The sequence below is a fragment of the Salvelinus namaycush genome, chromosome 3 (genome assembly GCF_016432855.1).
Source record: "Salvelinus namaycush isolate Seneca chromosome 3, SaNama_1.0, whole genome shotgun sequence".
NCBI classification, from domain to species: Eukaryota; Metazoa; Chordata; class Actinopteri; order Salmoniformes; family Salmonidae; genus Salvelinus; species Salvelinus namaycush.
The window spans coordinates 47,482,585-47,500,447 of NC_052309.1; the positions used below are offsets into that span (position 1 = coordinate 47,482,585).

Here is a 17,863-nt window from a genome sequence, read left to right on the forward strand (position 1 = left end):
GAGTCATCCGCATACATGGCTTTACTCAAAGCCAGTGGTATGTCGTTAGTAAAGATTGAAAAAAGTAAGGGTCCTAGAGAGTTGCCCTGGGGATTTCCTGATTCTACCTGGATTATGTTGGAGAGGCTTCCATTAAAGAACACCACGCAAAAAAAGTATTGAGTAGCGGAGGTGAAACTGGATTGGTTGATGTAATAGTGGTGAGTAGTCCAGGTGTGTGTGTGTGTGTGTGCGCTCATGTGCGAGAGAGTATGTGTGTGTGTGTGTGTGTGTGTGTGTGTGTGTGTGTGTGTGTGTGTGTGTGCACGAGAGAGAGAGTGTGTATGTGTGTGTGTACGTGAGACTTACCAGCCCATGGAGGGGGGCATCTGTCCCACACCGCCCTGAGGTAGGGAGTAGAAGCCTGAGATGTCCTGGGACTGGGGCCTGTGAACGCCTGGAGGGGACACACAGGAGAAGACAGGCTTGTTAACTCAGGGCCCCTGACTCAGCAAGGGCCTCATTACCTGGCTGGGAACCTACCATTACACACACAGGTCAAACACACAACCTCCCCCATTCTCATACACCCCTACTGGGAGGGTCAAGGGGGTGTTGATGTACGATGTACGAGAACTAAGGCCTAAAGTCAGCCCTCCAGCATCTTGTTGAACCACTACCAAGTGAAATGAAGAAACTCAGAGCCGTGAACTATGTTCTTTGTTTCCACTCCTTTGTAACAGCCAGTTTCCTGTGAACATGACTTTGACATTCTGAGCTTACGTCGTCTTCTCCTAGGGCAAGCAGTTTTACTGTCTGGCCCCTGCTGCTTGCATCGCACCACCAACAATTGTCTCATGGCAAAGAGGGATCTTGATCCAAGCTACACGTTCCTTCCCATGATGTGTCAGTCAATCAGAAGCCTGTGAGGTTAGGACCCCACTCACTACTTCACCCCGCTCCACAGACACCCACCCTACTGACGCTCGCTAGGCCAGGCAGCGAAATGGTTTTAATAAATGGGACGTTTCCCATTATCGAGTCGGCCGACATAAAAGAGCAGCGTCCCGAAACAAAACAAAAAAAGGCTCTCTCTGTGCCTTTCAAAGGAAGTCCTTTGTCAACAGCGAGCACCTAGCACTTAAGTGCAACCCGAAGGTAACCTATATTTGTTGCAGAAGAATGCTGCAGATTACTGTAATTTGCCGTCGCTGCAGGCCTGTTTCTGGACTGGATCATTTAGAAATCTGAAGGACTGGAATGTACCTCTCTCGTCCCTCCCTTCCTCCTAAAAAAGCCTCTGTCCCTCGTGTACAGACCACTGTGCGGTCTCAATCTCTACTCTCCCAACACAGTTACGTCACAATAAGAGGTCTCCAGAAACAACTTTAACCCCGCTTGATATTTAATGCATTTATGACGGAGTCAACTTCAATTCTTAGCCTTTAAAAAAAAAAAAAATACATTTAACTTTAACTTGAATCTATCCAGGTAAATTCAAAATGAAATGTCACTTTTGTTTTATTTATCGGTTAAAATGTAGTAATTGCACTGTTTTGTTTCTTTAACATTTCCGACGGTAAAGAAAAACATCAAATACATTGAAACAAACATCCGTGAAATGACATCAGACACAAGATCGTTCAGTTAACTGAATCTTTCAGGTGCAAGATAAAACAACGTAGTCAAATAACCCCTCGATAGGTTTCTAGGATACACGGCTCAAAAGAGCATTTCAATACTGACAACCTGTTACTGTAGCCAAAACCACAGAAAGAGAAACTGTTATTGTATCGGAATCCAAAATGACTGGACAGTAGCTCTTGTGCTGTGCCTGAAAAAAGACCCAAAGACCCGTAGAGTAGAGTACAGTGCATTACAGTAGCTTTCGTTTCTCCTGTACTTTTCTATTTTTCACTCTGTACTTCACCCTAGTGCAGGCAAAGCTGCACACGTAAACAAACGTGACGACATGGTCTGACTTTAATCGTTTGGTATGATGGTTGACACTGAATGACTAATAGTCAATGTCTGTCGTGAATGTACTGACTGACAGATTGACTGACATGCAGACAGACTGGCTGGCTGAGTGGGGTAATGGAACATGGATGGAGAGTACTTGAAGGGACACTTGTCAGAGAAGCTGCTGGAAACTCCGACTGATTGTCAGCTGCAGTCTCTGTACACTGCAAAGTAAGGTACTGTGTGAAATCAATGTGAGGATACTGAGGTAGGCCTGCAGCGCAAGGTGTGTGGTAAGAAGGGTGAGGTGTGATGGTGTCTGAGGTAAGAGGATGTAGCACAGTAACAGGGGTGAGGTGAGATGGTGTCAGAAGGAGGTAAGGAGGTATCAGCTGTGTACAGGTAGGGCCAGACCTCTCATTATGGGGTGAGTCACTGGTTCTCGGCCCTCGCGTCACCCCTGGGCATTGGCACGTTACCTAGCTGCTACACCGCTCAGCCCCAGTCTAGAAAAGGAATGGGAGAGCAGGGGAATTCCAGCTGGAAACTGAGAGAGGTTGTCTGGGCTGGGGCCTGCTGCCTTGCTCTGTCTGTGAGAGGGGGTTTTGTCTCTCTGCGCCTGCCCGTCTCTCAGAGTGGACAGAGATAGGCCCTGACGCAGGCAGCGGCACTGACAGACAGACCCAGTCTTGGCCAAACTACAGCCACACTCCAACACTGATTGCTATTCAGCCAGGGTCAGTCTTTACCAGAGTGATGCAAGATGACATTTTCATTGGCTTGTTAATTAAAGTGTGACTCCGGCTGTGTTCGGGTTAAAATGGCATTTTCATCCCACTGAAAATGAATCGGATCCATTGAATTGACAAAGATGAACTCAAACACATTTGTCACCTCTCTCTCTCTCTCTGGATTTGAGTAGCATCTTCGTGGGAGATGTTTAGAAGCGTGATGGAGTGAGCGCGGTGGGTGTGGGTCTGTGAGTGACTATGCGAGCCAAGTGTGCGAGCGACTGTGTAAGAGTAGCGTGCTAAGCAGAACCTTCCTTGTGTGCTGCCGAGATGGCCCTGTGTGATTGTCACCCTAATTGCTCCCAGCTGTGTGCGTGTGTGTGTGTGTGTGTGTGTTTGAGAGGGGGTTGTGTGGCAAGCGGCCCCTCGTGGGGAAGGGACCACTTCAAGTGCGGTGGTGGGACCGCTGGAGGCTCACTGGAAAGAAGGGCCTGTCTCTGGGCTGCACCATTTCTCCCAGATAGTGCACTACTTTTGACCAGGGCCTATAAGGAATAGGGTGTCATTTGGGATGCAGCCCATCTCTGGGCTGCAGCTGCTGCTCGGCTCCACACGGCTCCACACGGCTCCACCGCTGCAGCTCAGGAACCAGGGGTGGAAGTGTGTGTGTGTGTGTGTGTGTGTGTGTGTGTGTGTGTGTGTGTGTGTGTGTGTGTGTGTGTGTGTGTGTGTGTGTGTGTGTGTGTGTGTGTGTGTGTGTGTGTGGAGGTTCGGGAAAGATGGCAGCAGCACAACACAGGGCCAGGAGTTTTCCATGACTGTGTGAACTGACCAGGAAAAACTCCAGACCCAAGTAATATGCTATTAATAAGGGCCCAGAGTTTTTCATGGTAAGGTCATAGCAGTGGCACAGTACAGGTCTGACTTAAGAGAAGTGAGAGGCTCCACAGAGGCATCGGCCCAAGTAGATGGTGAAAGGGGAACCATATTCTTCTTTCAGGATTGTTGTTCAAATTCAGATGGAAGTACTACTTCAATTAGATACAGGTGAAATAATGACCATATAAAATGGGAATCGAGAAGGACCGTGGACTATTGTATTACTCTGCTATGGTGACTGACAGGAGAAGTCAAGCCTTCCCACTCATCTGGCTAGTGAGTTAAGATGAGGGAGACGATGATGAGGGAGACGATGATGAGGGAGACGATGATGAGGGAGAAGTTGATGAGGGAGACGATGATGAGGGAGATGGTGATGAGGGAGACGGTGATGAGGGAGACGATGATGAGGGAGATGATGATGAGGGAGACGGTGATGAGGGAGACGGTGATGAGGGAGACGATGATCATGAGGGAGATGATGATCATGAGGGACATGGAGATGATGAGGGAGATGATGATGAGGGAGATGGTAATGAGGGAGATGATGATGAGGGAGATGATTGGGTGACCTACCTTTCTGGCTCATGTCTGTGGGCAGGTGAGGGGGGCTGGGGTTGAAGTGGTCGTTGCTGTACGGCAACAGGGACGTCAGGGGGTGCATCCCGTGAGACTGCTGGACCACCGAAACTTTGTTGGACTGCAACAGAGAGAGATAGAGAGAGAGAGAGAGCACGAAAGAAAGAAAGAAAGAGTGTGAGAGAGAGACAGAGAAGGAGAGAGAGAATGAGAGGCGGTCGTCATTTTAAGCATGGCTTGGAACAAACAGATGTGCTTTGGAGGCTGAATAGATTTGCTCCCATTGGGTTGGCTGGGGATTCAGGGAGGGGTGGAGGGTGTGGGGGTACATTTGATCGATAGGCCTTTGATGATCAAGGGAGGTTGCGTGAGAGCTTGTTTGCTTTCATGTTTCTGTTTACAAATGGCTTTCAATAACTTAGGTGAAATCCAGTTATTTCTAATGCTAACAGCATGCTGTGTGACATATGATATGTCACAGCGGTTACCATGTTGGAGGTATTCGCCCGTTCTTGGACACAGTTGCAATAGCAGAGCCTTTCATATTTGTTCTGTGTGTGTGTGTGTGTGTGTGTGTGTGTGTGTGTGTGTGTGTGTGTGTGTGTGTGTGTGTGTGTGTGTGTGTGTGTGTGTGTGTGTGTGTGTGTGTGTGTGTGTGTGTGTGTGTGTGTGTGTGTGTGTGTGTGTGTGTGTGTGTGTGTGTGTGTGTGTGTGTGAAGGTTTGGCAGAGGCATTGATTTCCATGTGTATGTACATATTTATGAAAAAGTTTCCCCCGCTGCTCTGAAGACTCCAGCAGCAGCACTACTGAGAGAGGCTCGTCCTGCTGCTTCACATTGCCCTCTGCTGTTTTACAAAGCGAATGCCTTATCACTTTAAGGCAGTTCTTCCCACGCGCGGCGACACGCATTAAAACATACTTTCAACATTCCCCTCTATCACCTGATCACATCAAACGTAAACCTCCTAACACTGGATCTCAGGAGTATTTTTGCATCTGACAAACCACGTGGTCTACAGTATATTCAGGAGCAGGGCATCTCTCTCTCTCTCTCTCTTTCTCTCTCCCTCTCACTCTCTCTTTAGCTGTGTCTCTCCCTCTCTCTCTCTATCTTTAGCTCTCTCTCTCTCTCTCTTTCTCTTTAGGTCTCTCTCTCTCTCTTTAGCTCTCTCTCTCTCTCATCTGTAAGAGACCAGAAAAACCGTCTAGGACCACTGGTTCCGTTTCAAGGTCTGAGGTTGATGTACCATTTCCTTGTAACATTAGAGCCGCCACACAATTTTATATTTCAGTTTCTTGATGTCTCTCCTTTCCTAAAGGAAATTAGCCGTCCTTGAAGTGGTTCACTATGTGTGTTCCTTTACACACACTCGCAGAGACCAAATGAGCGCACTCCTTTAACGTATAATTATCAGCCTCCCTCTATTTAAACCCCCCCCCCCCCCCCCCCCACACACACACACACACACACAACTTAGACATAATTGCGATTCTGTCCTTGTAACAGAGACCGACTAGTGTGCACACGCATTGGAGCGAGTGCAAACGAACACACACGTAAGCACAAAAGTGCGCATGCACCTAAAGAGAGGTGAAATGAACGCAAGACTTCAATCCAACGCCAATCTACAATCTTCGGTCTCCGATAACATCAAAGACAAAATTCCAATTAGATATTAAACCTTTTTAAAGTACGGCAAACGCACAGTGCTCCTCCTGCAGTAATCTAATTTCACTTAAAAGGACATCTATTAGCATATTGTTATTGCCTTTTATCTGGCGCGGGGTTGTGTTTGAACAGGAATCCGGTGTTAAATAAAAGAGGTAATGGTGTTTGAGACATCACTAGGAATTAATGATGGATGATGGCCTCTCCCCTCCCCCCCCCCCCCGACGGCCAATAGGCTACACCTTGACCCTTGTCTCTGCCGCTTCATTCCCTATGCTGATGAAACACTTTGCGCATAATGTATTCTTTGGTTTTCACAGACCTAAGTAGGGTTTTTTGAAGCGGAAATTAGGGGCCCTTTCTAGAGCACGGCCAGAGTGCTTTGAGAGTAACGTCTTTAATCTCTCTATTTAGATTAAAACACACTCACTTCTCTGTTCCTCCTCTAGGTCTACCCTCTGTTATATCTCATGGCTGAATGAAGTAGAATCGTTTCGATTGAATGGTCTTTGGGGCTTTCAGGTAGGTGGGGAAAAAAGCGGAGAAAAATCCATAATCAGGGTCAAGCTAGTTTTGATATTTTTGTAACATTGTCACCACATGAATGAGGAGAACACATAAAATACCACTGATAAAACACTCCCTTCCCGTGTGAATCAATCGCAAGTTACCATGAATTACCATTCTGTTAAGTACAGAACACAACTATGGTTGTAATGTCATCTACTATTCATTACAATAGAGAGCCTGTTCCCACCGTATACAGTGTAGTCTATATGTGGCCCCTGTGAAATCCCAGGTTGAGCCTCTGGGCTGCAGACATAGATAGGCAAGTACACAGATGAGCGAGATGGGAGACAGTTGTGACTGTTTACCAATCCACTGTACCACCGCCACACTGAGCCACACTGAACCACACTGAGACAGACTGAGCCAGAGCCTCGCTGTGGTGGGGCTGCGGCATTAGTCATACAGACACACTTTCAACACTACCCACACACCCAAACACACACCCATACATGTTCAACAATACTACATACCCCCATCCGCACATTCTCTCAACACTACCCCCCCCCCCCCCCCCCAACACATACACATTGTCAACAATACCTACATACCCCCATCCGCACCCCCTGCACATACTCTCAACACTACCCCCCCCCCACCCCCCCACCCCACCAACACATACACACGCATTCAACACATACAAAGGTGAGAGACAGGTTGGAGGTGAGCAGGGGTATAGAGCCTGAATCTAAAGGTAGGGAAATAACCCACACCCGACTGCAGTGCAGAGCGAGTGAAAGGGTTGTTTGAGGTGGCACAGGATGTCTTCAAAATGAGACCTGAAACTTTCACGTTATTTTTGATCCCGGAACTGGCTATTTGTTTATTTATGGGTCCAGGCCAGGGGTGGAAATCATTTCAATAGTTCTCTGGATGACTAAGTTTATGGTTTCTATAAAAAGACTTGAGACAGTTTCATGTGTGTGTGTGTGTGTCTGTGTGCAGGGTTGGGTAGGTTACTTTCTAAATGTAATCCATTACAGTTACTAGTTACCTGTCCAAAATTGTAATCGGTAACATAACTTTTGGATTACCCAAACTCAGTAACGTTTGTTTCAATTGTTCAAAATTATTATTTAAACCATGTTTTGAGGCTATACAGTGTTTGTTTACATTTACATTGTTTACAAACAGTGGAGTAAAACAAACTTATTTTTTGGGATTCTCATGGAGTGTGACAGTTGAACTAAGCTCATGAGGCATTTATAAGTTATATTCTTCAAGAATCAATATATATATATTTTTTTATCAGCATGAATTAGATTGAGCGATAAAAGTGTCACTTTTATTCCATAGGCTGGGATCCGCACTATGCAGCTGTTACAAGAGAACATTTTACATCAATGCGCTATGTAGATATCAATAGTAAGTGATATCCGTATCGCCATAGACTACACCACTGCTGTCATCCTTACCTCCAAGCATTTATTCAAGTTGGATAATCTTTGGATGCCGACAGCAGTCGCACCTTTGGAAGACATAGCTTGGACTGTTGCCTACAAAAGCCTATTCCTGCCCTTTTCCCGTGATCCATCAAACACATTTGGTGTGTCATAGCGGTCTCTGAATTGTGGTCAGGCTCGCTCACGTGGAATGAATTTAAACTTGCTCCTTTTTTCAATGCTGATTTGAATGTCATTGAAAAAAACAGTGTCGAAGATTTTTTTCGCAAACATCCTTTCTGAATTGAAAAGTGATCCTCGAAGTAATCATCTAGTTTTTCAAAAGTATCTGTAATCTGATTACAATATTTTGCTGGTAACGTAACGGATTACAGTTACCGTTTTTTTGTAATGCCTTACATGTAATCCGTTACTCCCCAACCCTGTGTGTGTGTGGTGTGTGTGTGTGTGTGTGTGTGTGTGTGTGTGTGTGTGTGTGTGTGTGTGTGTGTGTGTGTGTGTGTGTGTGTGTGTACGTACATGCGTTCTGCATGTGTGTGTTTCCAGTGCCCAGGGCCCACGTCTAGTGGCTGACGGTCAGGCAGAGGTACTCCTAACATCCCTTCCCCCTGTCATTGCCACTCCCTGCCATTATAACCCAACACCCAATCATACAGAGTAGGAAGCCCAATCTGGAAGTGATTCTCCCTCTCCAGAGTTACCCAAAATGAGCGGCACTTAGTTGGAGGTTTGGAGAACATCAAAGCCTGGGCAGACATAACAACGAAGCCATGTTTAAAATACTAAATCCCCCCTCCACACACACACACACACACACACACACACACACACACACACACACACACACACACACACACACACACACACACACACACACACACACACACACACACACACACACACACACACACACACACACAGCCAATGCACAACACAGTGGACATCTATGCTATGCTGGTGGGCAGATGCTGGGCTGTGTTGGTAGGGCAGGAGGCGGATCATAGGGGATCTTGTATCTTAAGTGTTACCTCCTAGCAGCACTATGGGAATGCTCCATTGCTGAGCCATTCTGTCTTTAACTGAACAATATACGGGACTGAAGGACAGACAGACAGACCAGGCCAACTCAATATACAGACTTGCAGAGGAATTATATCTCCATCTAAATGAGCACAAATAGACCACAATAAAGATGTGTTCAGCTCCACTGAATTGGTCTTTAAAACCTCTTATGGCTGCAAGCCCGAGGTCGGTACACCTATGACAACATCCAGCTCAAAGTGCAGGGCGCGAAATTCAAAAAAATATTTTTTTTAAATATTTAACTTTCACACATTAACAAGTCCAAGACACCAAATGAAAGATACAGATCTTGTGAATAAAGCCACCATTTCAGATTTTTAAAATGTTTTACAGGGAAGACAAAATATGTAAATCTATTAGCTAACCACGTTAGCAAAAGACACCACTTTTCTAACTCCATCAGTTTCTTACTCCATCAGGTGCTATCACCAATTCGGCCAAATAAAGATATTGATAGCCACTAACCAAGAAAAAACCTCATCAGATGACAGTCTGATAACATATTTATTGTATAGGATAGGTTTTGTTAGAAAAATGTGCATATTTCAGGTATAAATCATAGTTTACAATTGCACCCACCATCACAACTCGACTAGAATAAATACAGAGAGCAACGAGAATTACCTAATTACTAATCATAAAACATTTCTTAAAAATACACAGCTCACAGCAATGGAAAGACACAGATCTTGTGAATTCAGACAATATTTCAGATGTTCTAAGTGTTTTACAGCGAAAACACAATAAATCGTTATATTAGCATACCACATGTGCAAACGTTACCCGAGCATTGATTCAAGCCAAAGAGAGCGATAACGTAATCATCGCCAAAATATATTAATTTTTTCACTAACCTTCTCAGAATTCTTCCGATGACACTCCTGTAACATCATATTACAACATACATATAGAGTTTGTTCGAAAATGTGCATATTTAGCCACAAAAAAACGTGGTTATACAATGACAATACTAGCAAAACTAGCCTGAAAATGTCGGGCGCCATCTTTAACAGTGATCTTGTCTCATGCATAACTATTCATAAACTTGACTAAAAAAATATAAGTTGGACAGCTATCGAAAGACAAATTAGTTCTTAATGCAATCGCTGAATTACATTTCTAAAATTATCCTTACTGTGCAATACAGGGTTCGCCAAGCGAAGCTATACCAAAGAAAATGGCGGAATATGCGTTTAAAATTTTTCGACAGAACAACGATTTATCATCTTAAATATTTCTTACTATGAGGTGATCTTCCATCAGAATCTTGGGCAATGTATCCTTTCTTGGGTCTAATCTTCTTTTGGTCGAAAGATGTCCTCTTGTCCGTCGAAATGCCCACTAACGTTCGACCGGGACCCCGAAATGTGCCCGGCGCTTCAAAGTGCAACACAAAGCAATGCCTCAAAATCGCACTAAACGGATATAAATTGCTATAAAACGGTTTAAATTAACTACCTTATGATGTTTTTAACACCTATAACGAGTAAAAACATGACCGGCGAAATATTACTGGCTAAACCCAAGCTTGGAAAGAGAGCAGGTCCGACGTACATCGTGCGTCAGGCGCAGCAGGAAAAGAACAGTACATCCGGTCTTTGGCCTTTTATACAGGCCCTGATTGCGCAATCGACTCCATTCAAATTGTCACCTCTTACTGACATCTAGAGGAAGGCGTAGGCAGTGTTTGTAGCATCATAGCATTCACAGGGACTTATGAACTGACCTGGGAGCAGGGGCCAAGATTTCTGAAATCTCACTCCATATCAGGAAAAGTGCTGTAGAATGAGTTCTGTTCCACTCAGAGACATAATTCAAATGGCTATAGAAACTAGAGAGTGTTTTCTATCCAATAATAACAATAATATGCATATTGTACGAGCAAGAATTGAGTACGAGGCCGTTTGAAATGGGCACCTTAAACAGAGCTACTCAATACTGCCCCTGCAGCCATAAAAAGTTAATGATCATGCTTTAAAAGCGAATTAATGGTCTTCTTGTTTATATCATCAGAGGAGTCATCTGTAACTATTGATGCAAAATATTGACGCAGAATTAAGGGAAATGAGATGACCACAGAATCATAAATCCTGGTGGAAATCATCACTTCCTCAACACAATAGATTAACACACAGAACCAGACATATTTGTTTGTCTAGTGGAGTTCTGTACACAGAACCAGACAGTAAGCGGTGAAATTAGAGCATTGTCAAAGTGGCTCGAAAGTCAGAAGTATGATGTGTGTGGTTATTCTTGGGTGTTCATTGTTTGTTTGAAATGTCAAGATTTATACAGATGTAGGATCTTAATTTGAGCCAGTTTGCTACAGCAGGAAAATAATCCTGCAGCGACAAAAAATGTGATGGATTATTATGTGTATTATAATTAATGGACATTTTTGTACGGATTAATACATTTTTTGTTAGGGCAAATCAAGTCTGAAATGTAAATGTGGAAATTACAAACTTACCAGTTTCCTGGTTGCAAAAATGTTAATAGTTCGCCTAATTTCAGTTTATGTGACAAAACAAGCATGTATAGTGTAGAGAATCATTCTACCATCTAAACTGCTGTGAAATATATTTTCCATAACCAAAAATATTGTATTTTCAGCTGTTTGAAGCTGGTGTACTAAACCGAAAGTAAAAGACGCAAAACGAAACTTAAGAATGGGAAGCATAGAAATAGCGCACATAGAACATATCTATCTACCACTTTTTAGACTTGCTTTCAATGAGAATGACATATCTATAACACACATTTCTTTGTGAATTTGGTTAGGTCACTCAAAAAGTTACATATTTAAAACTCGCGATCCTCGTCACCTACAACCCACATGACCTTTTATGAATCCCCGTACACTGCAGAAAAAGACACCATCGAAATGTTCTTAAAGATCCCCTTGAATCAAATCCCTTCAGTCAGTGGTTGAATGGTCTGACAGTAATGATGCTGAACAGACAATACATTCAGTACTGTGCGAATCATAGTGAAACCTTTACGGCGGCTGGGACAGCTTTCACTCACAGGTGGTTTTGGAAAACAGAACTTGCGCCCCCCTGGGAAATACCACAGCACATTAAAAAAAAACTCCCATCAGGCTTTATGTTGTGGTCGATGACACAATAGACTTATTGATTTCCCAAACTGATAGCTTCCCTTGTCAATGAAAACCCCCTCTACTGTATCACTAGCTAGGTTGGCGACATATTTTCATGCAAATATTCTAAAATCTGCATCCCCACCAGAGATGTGTTTCTATCAAATTGATTTTGGGGGGATAAAAGGCTGTGCGTGATGATGTAATGCACATGAAAATATATTTTTAAGTTAAATTCCCATGTACCGAATACGGATGGTTTTCTAACAATTTTTTTTTATCATTATATACACTAGTATTGGCACGTGCGCTCTAGCCAACAGCTCGCAGATACAGTGCGGGTATAGCCTACTTGATGAGATTATTATGGACAAAAGAGCAACATAATTTGTATTCGTCAAATGGCAGCCAAGCATCGATGATCATGGCACCAGAATAAGACCCTCGACATTTATTGGAAAGGAGCATCAAGCTCATCACCTTGCACTTTCACCACCCTGTGAAGTTCATCATCATTTATTTAATCTGTAGCCTAACAAACTGCATGATTTCCCGACGAGTCGTAGTGGGAGGACCACACAACAGGTCATCGCGTGACTCCAAGTTTACTTCGACATGATGGTTATTATATAAATATTTGAGTATAAAAACGTTTCCACCGACATTTCTTGAATAATACATTTTACAGACACAAAAAGATCCTACCTTGTCTCGCTTATTTTTGTTTTGTTGACATTTGGAAATTTCCCTGACAAATGTTCTGTTTCCATCAGGCCTGTCATTATATATTTTATCCGACTTGTGTACTTTACTCGCATAAAAAGGTTGGATGGAAACTTGGTTACTGTCATCCCTGTTCTAGATGAATACAAGAAAACCGAGGGCTCTGGCATTAGAGTGCTGGAGGAGAGACAATAGATTAAAACCTCTTCTCATTAGGGGGGCCCCATTTTCACTTTGTAAAAAATCGTGCCCAAATTAAACTGCCTCGTACTCTATTCTAGCTCGTACAATATGCATATTATTATTACTATTGGATAGAAAACACTCTCAAGTTTCTAAAACCGTTTGAATTATATCTGTGAGTAAAACAGAACTCATTTTGCAGCAAACTTCCTGACAGGAAGTGAAAAATCTGAAATCGAGGCTCTGTTCCAGGGCCTTCCTATTAATTTGCCTGAAATCTATGGATATACATGCACTGCATACGCCTTCCACTAGATGTTAACAGGCAGGTGGAAGAGGTGGAATGGGGTGTCTGGCTTGATCTGAGGCCGAACAAGAGCTTTTGGAATGACGTGTCTGGAAATTTCATTGTCTTCGAAGGCGCGAGAAGGAACCCCAGATTGCCTTCTGAAAAGCTTTCGGTATACACGTTAGATATCTCCGGCTCTGATTTTATTTGATAGATGTGATAAAAACATTATAACGTAGTTTTTTTCAACCGAGTTGTAACAGTTTATTGAACGTTTATTGCGAGTTTTGGAATTTTCTTTTCTTTGCGTCATGTGAAGTTGGGCACGTTTGCGCCACATGGCTAGCTATGGTTGCTAATTCGACAGGAGAAGAGGACATTCTAAAACCAAACAACGATTATTCTGGACAAAGGACTCCTTGTACAAGATTCTGATGGAAGCTCAGCAAAAGTAGGAACCATTTATGATGTTATTTCGTATTTCTGTGGAAAATGTTTAGTCCTATTTTCCGCCCTTATTGCGGGCGCTGTCTCGCTATAACGTAAGCTGTATGTCGTACTAAAGTTATTCTTAAAAATCTAACACAGCGGTTGCATTAAGAACTAGTGTATCTTTCATTTGCTGTACAACATGTCTTTTTTAGTAAAGTTTATGATGAGTTATTTGATTAGATTAGGTGACTGTCCAAAATATCTCCGGAGAATTTTGTGCATTTTGACTACGTATTCACATTGTAAAACCACGATTTGTACCGCTAAATATGCACATTTTCGAACAAAACATATATGTATTGTGTAACATGATGTTATAGGACTGTCATCTGATGAAGTTTGTCAAGGTTAGTGAATAATTTTATATCTTTTGCTGTTTTTTTGCGATCGCTACCTTTGCGGTGAATGAATGCGGTTGTGTGTTTGGCTATTGTGGTAAGCTAATATAATGCTATATTGTGTTTTCGCTGTAAAACACTTAAAAAATCTGAAATATTGGCTGGATTCACAAGATGTTTATCTTTCATTTGCTGTACACCATGTATTTTTCATAAATGTTTTATGATGAGTATTTAGGTATTTCACGTTGCTCTCTGTAATTATTCCGGCTGCTTTGGTGATATTTTTTATGGTAGCTGCAATGTAAAACTATGATTTATACCTCAAATATGCACATTTTCGAACAAAACAGATTTATTGTATAACATTTTTGTGCATTTTGACTACGTATTCACATTGTAAAACCACGATTTGTACCGCTAAATATGCACATTTTCGAACAAAACATATGTATTGTGTAACATGATGTTATAAGACTGTCATCTGATGAAGTTGTTTTTTGGTTAGTGACTAATTATATCTCTATTTGGTCGGTTTTGTGATAGCTACCTATGCGGTAATTTTTTGGGGGAAATATGCGGTTGAGTCTTTTGCTATTGTGGTTAGCTAATAGAAATACATATTGTGTTTTCGCTGTAAAACATTTTAAAAAACGGAAATGATGGCTGGATTCACAAGATGTGTATCTTTCATTTGGTGTCTTGGACTTGTGATTTCATGATATTTATATGCTAGTATTTACTTGTGGCGCTATGCTAGGCTATGCTAGTCAGCTTTTTTACTGATGAGGATGCTCCCGGATCCGGGATGGTGACCAAGTAGAAGTTAAGAAAGGGGGATGAGGTGCGAGGGAAAGACAATAGAGGAGAGAGGGAAGAAAAAAAATATGAAAAGACAGAGAGATGGGTGATCTCTAACAAGGTGAGATAATAAGCTGAGATAAGGCAATAGAAATGGAATCCATGGATCAATGGATTCTATTTCTATGGATACGGTATGGTGGGTTAAGGCGTCTGTATGCTTCAGTTCGGCTGGCGGCTAGCCGATGTCGGCTAAGCGAACCGAACGAGTGTGCTCGCATACTCCCTTAAACGACCTTCGCTTGAAGAACGAGAAAAAAGCGGCAAAAGAACTTCCTCAAAATTGTTATTAATTAATCTGAGATCACTCAGGAAATCGGTCATTAATTCTTAACGTTTTTGCCCGAGGAGATTTTACATATTTTTATTTCACCTTTATTTAACCAGGTAGGCTAGTTGAGAACACGTTCTCATTTGCAACTGCGACCTGGCCAAGATAAAGCATAGCAATTCGACACATACAACAACACAGAGTTACACATGGAATAAACAAAACATGCAGTCAATAATACAGTAGAAAAATAAGTCTATATACAATGTGAGCAACTGAGGTGAGATAATGGAGGTAAAGGCAAAACAAGGCCATGGTGGCGAGGTAAATACAATATAGCAAGTAAAACACTGGAATGGTAGATTTGCAGTGGAAGAATGTGCAAAGTAGAAATAGAAATAATGGGGTGCAAAGGAGCAAAATAAATAAATACAGTAGGGGACGTTGTTTGGGCTAAATTATAGATAGGCTATGTACAGGTGCAGTAATCTGTGAGCTGCTCTGACAGCTGGTGCTTAAAACTAGTGAGGGAGATAACTAAGATGTTTGGTGCAGTATTTCTCAATGATAAAATTTGCATGAAAACAAGTCGTATCTCGTTTCTATGACAACATAGTCTTTATTGAAGGATCCCTACTGTTCACCAATTACCAACGAAGGGGCGTAGACTTCGGCTCCCGAACTTCAGCGGGCCTTGAGAAAAAATGTTGTGTGCCCGAACAGTCTGCAAAACCCTAACCGAAGTCCAAAACTAACAAAAACGTCACAAAATGTCGTCATAATATATGCACAAACTTTTCCCGAACTGTTTCGGTTGGGAAGCCTGTAGACGCCTTTAGGCACGAGTCCTATGCCTGATATATGAGAGTTAGGTTGATCAGGACAGACAGACCTTCCCTCTGCATAGCTACTCGTCAGCTGCGTCCCACTGCCAGGGCTGGGGTGTGGCCCTGCCCTGCCGGAGTGGATGCCCTCTCCTCTACACACTTAGTAGACTCTAATGTCCCCCACAAATATATCGGGGAGGGGACTGTCGATCAGTCTCTGTCCATCCGTTCATTCATCACACACGATATCTCAGACAGCACTGGGACAAAACTTGGGTGAAGGATGCGTGTTGCCATAGAGATGCGTCATTTACAACATTACAATGATTGGCCCAAGGAGGGACCTATAGTAATTCATTGAAATGTGTTAGTCACATGCGATATCTCAATTGGTGCATCATTTGTTGGGGACGAAATGTTTACTGTTGCCCTGTTAATCCCCTAAAATTGATGTCCGTGCCCCGCTGAAATCAAATTAGCATAATGCAAAAATCCCAATTAAAATCTGTCAGTTTCAGCTAGACATATCTGGTCTTTTTTTGCATTGGATGCATCTCAATCCATCACATTCGCCAATGTCACACTTCTGCATCTGTGGTGAAATGTGACAAGAGCTGGAGTGGTGTTTGTCAGACCATGAGACATCCCGAAAATCGGTCCACCCACAATCCCATCTTTAATTTACAAACGGTTTGGCCTACAAAACTACTATTACCCCTCTATGGAAAGATGAGACTCTCGCAAACATGATGGTTTTCTCTGTTTTGCTTGACTTGTCTGAAGTTGGTACAGCCGATCTGCCAACTCCTTTCTGTAGCGCCCAAATAGTTTGGGCTACACATAATTTCACCCTCTGTGGAAAGGTGAGACTCTCACAAACACGTACATCGGTTGTTTTGCTCTAGGACACCCACAGGCCTCACAAGACTTGTCTGACGGTCCCCCGGTACCAGTTGAAAAAATGGATGGAAGTGTATATGGAGACTGTTTAGTGCCAAAAAGAATGGGTCAAATACAAGTAAAAAAAACGGAAAAAAATGTTTCCTCATCTTTCTTATACACTATATGTACAAAAGTACAGGGCATTCGGAAAGTATTCAGACCCCTTCCCTTTTTGCACATTTTGTTAAATTACAGCCTTATTCTGAAATGGATTTAATTCAATGTTTTCCTCATCAATCTACACACAATATCCCATAATGACAAAGTTAATTTTTCTTGTTGCAAATGTATAATTTCTTGTTGCAAATGTATAGTTTTTCAGTGGCAGGGGCTGGGAGACTAGTCAGGATCGAGGGAAAGATTAACGGAGCAAAGTACAGAGACATCTTTGATGAAAACCTGCTCAGGACCTCAGACTGGGACGAAGGCTCACCTTCCAACAGGACAACGACCCTAAGCAGACAGCCAAGACAATGCAGGAGTGGCTTGCAGCGATGCTCCCCATTCAACCTGACAGAGCTTGAGAAGATATGTAGAGAATAGTGGGAGAAACTCCCCAAATACAGGTGTGCCAAGCTTGTAGCGTCATACCCAAGAAGATTCGAGGCTATAATCGCTGCCAAAGGTGCTTCAACAAAGTACTGAGTAAAGGGTCTGAATACTTATGTAAATGTCATTATTATTTAAAAAATTACATTTGCAAAAAAAAATGTTTTTGCTTTATCATTATGGGGTATTGTGTGTAAATTGATGAGTGAAAAAAACTATTTAATATATTTTCTGCCCTGCTAGAGCTGCCCTGGTCAACTGTAAGTGCTGTTATTGTGTAGCGAAAATGTCTAGGAGCAACAACAGCTCAGCCGCAAAGTGTTATGCCACACAAGCTCACTGAACAGGACCGCCGAGTGCTGAAGCGCTAGGTGCGTAAAAATGGTCTGTCCTCGGTTGCAACACACTACCAAGTTTCAAACTGCCTCTGGAAGC

General features: G+C 42.7%; 1 protein-coding gene across 1 annotated transcript in view; it reads right to left on the reverse strand.

Moving 5' to 3' along the window:
• Window positions 1-17,863, reverse strand: part of tcf7 (transcription factor 7) — a 65,334-nt gene that overhangs the window by 18,105 nt on the left and 29,366 nt on the right. The window contains exons 4-5 of the mRNA XM_038989017.1: window positions 4,128-4,251; window positions 349-436 (exon numbers count right to left, since the gene is read on the reverse strand). Coding sequence (XP_038844945.1) covers window positions 349-436; window positions 4,128-4,251 — 212 coding nt within the window. The remainder of the gene's footprint in view (window positions 1-348; window positions 437-4,127; window positions 4,252-17,863) is intronic.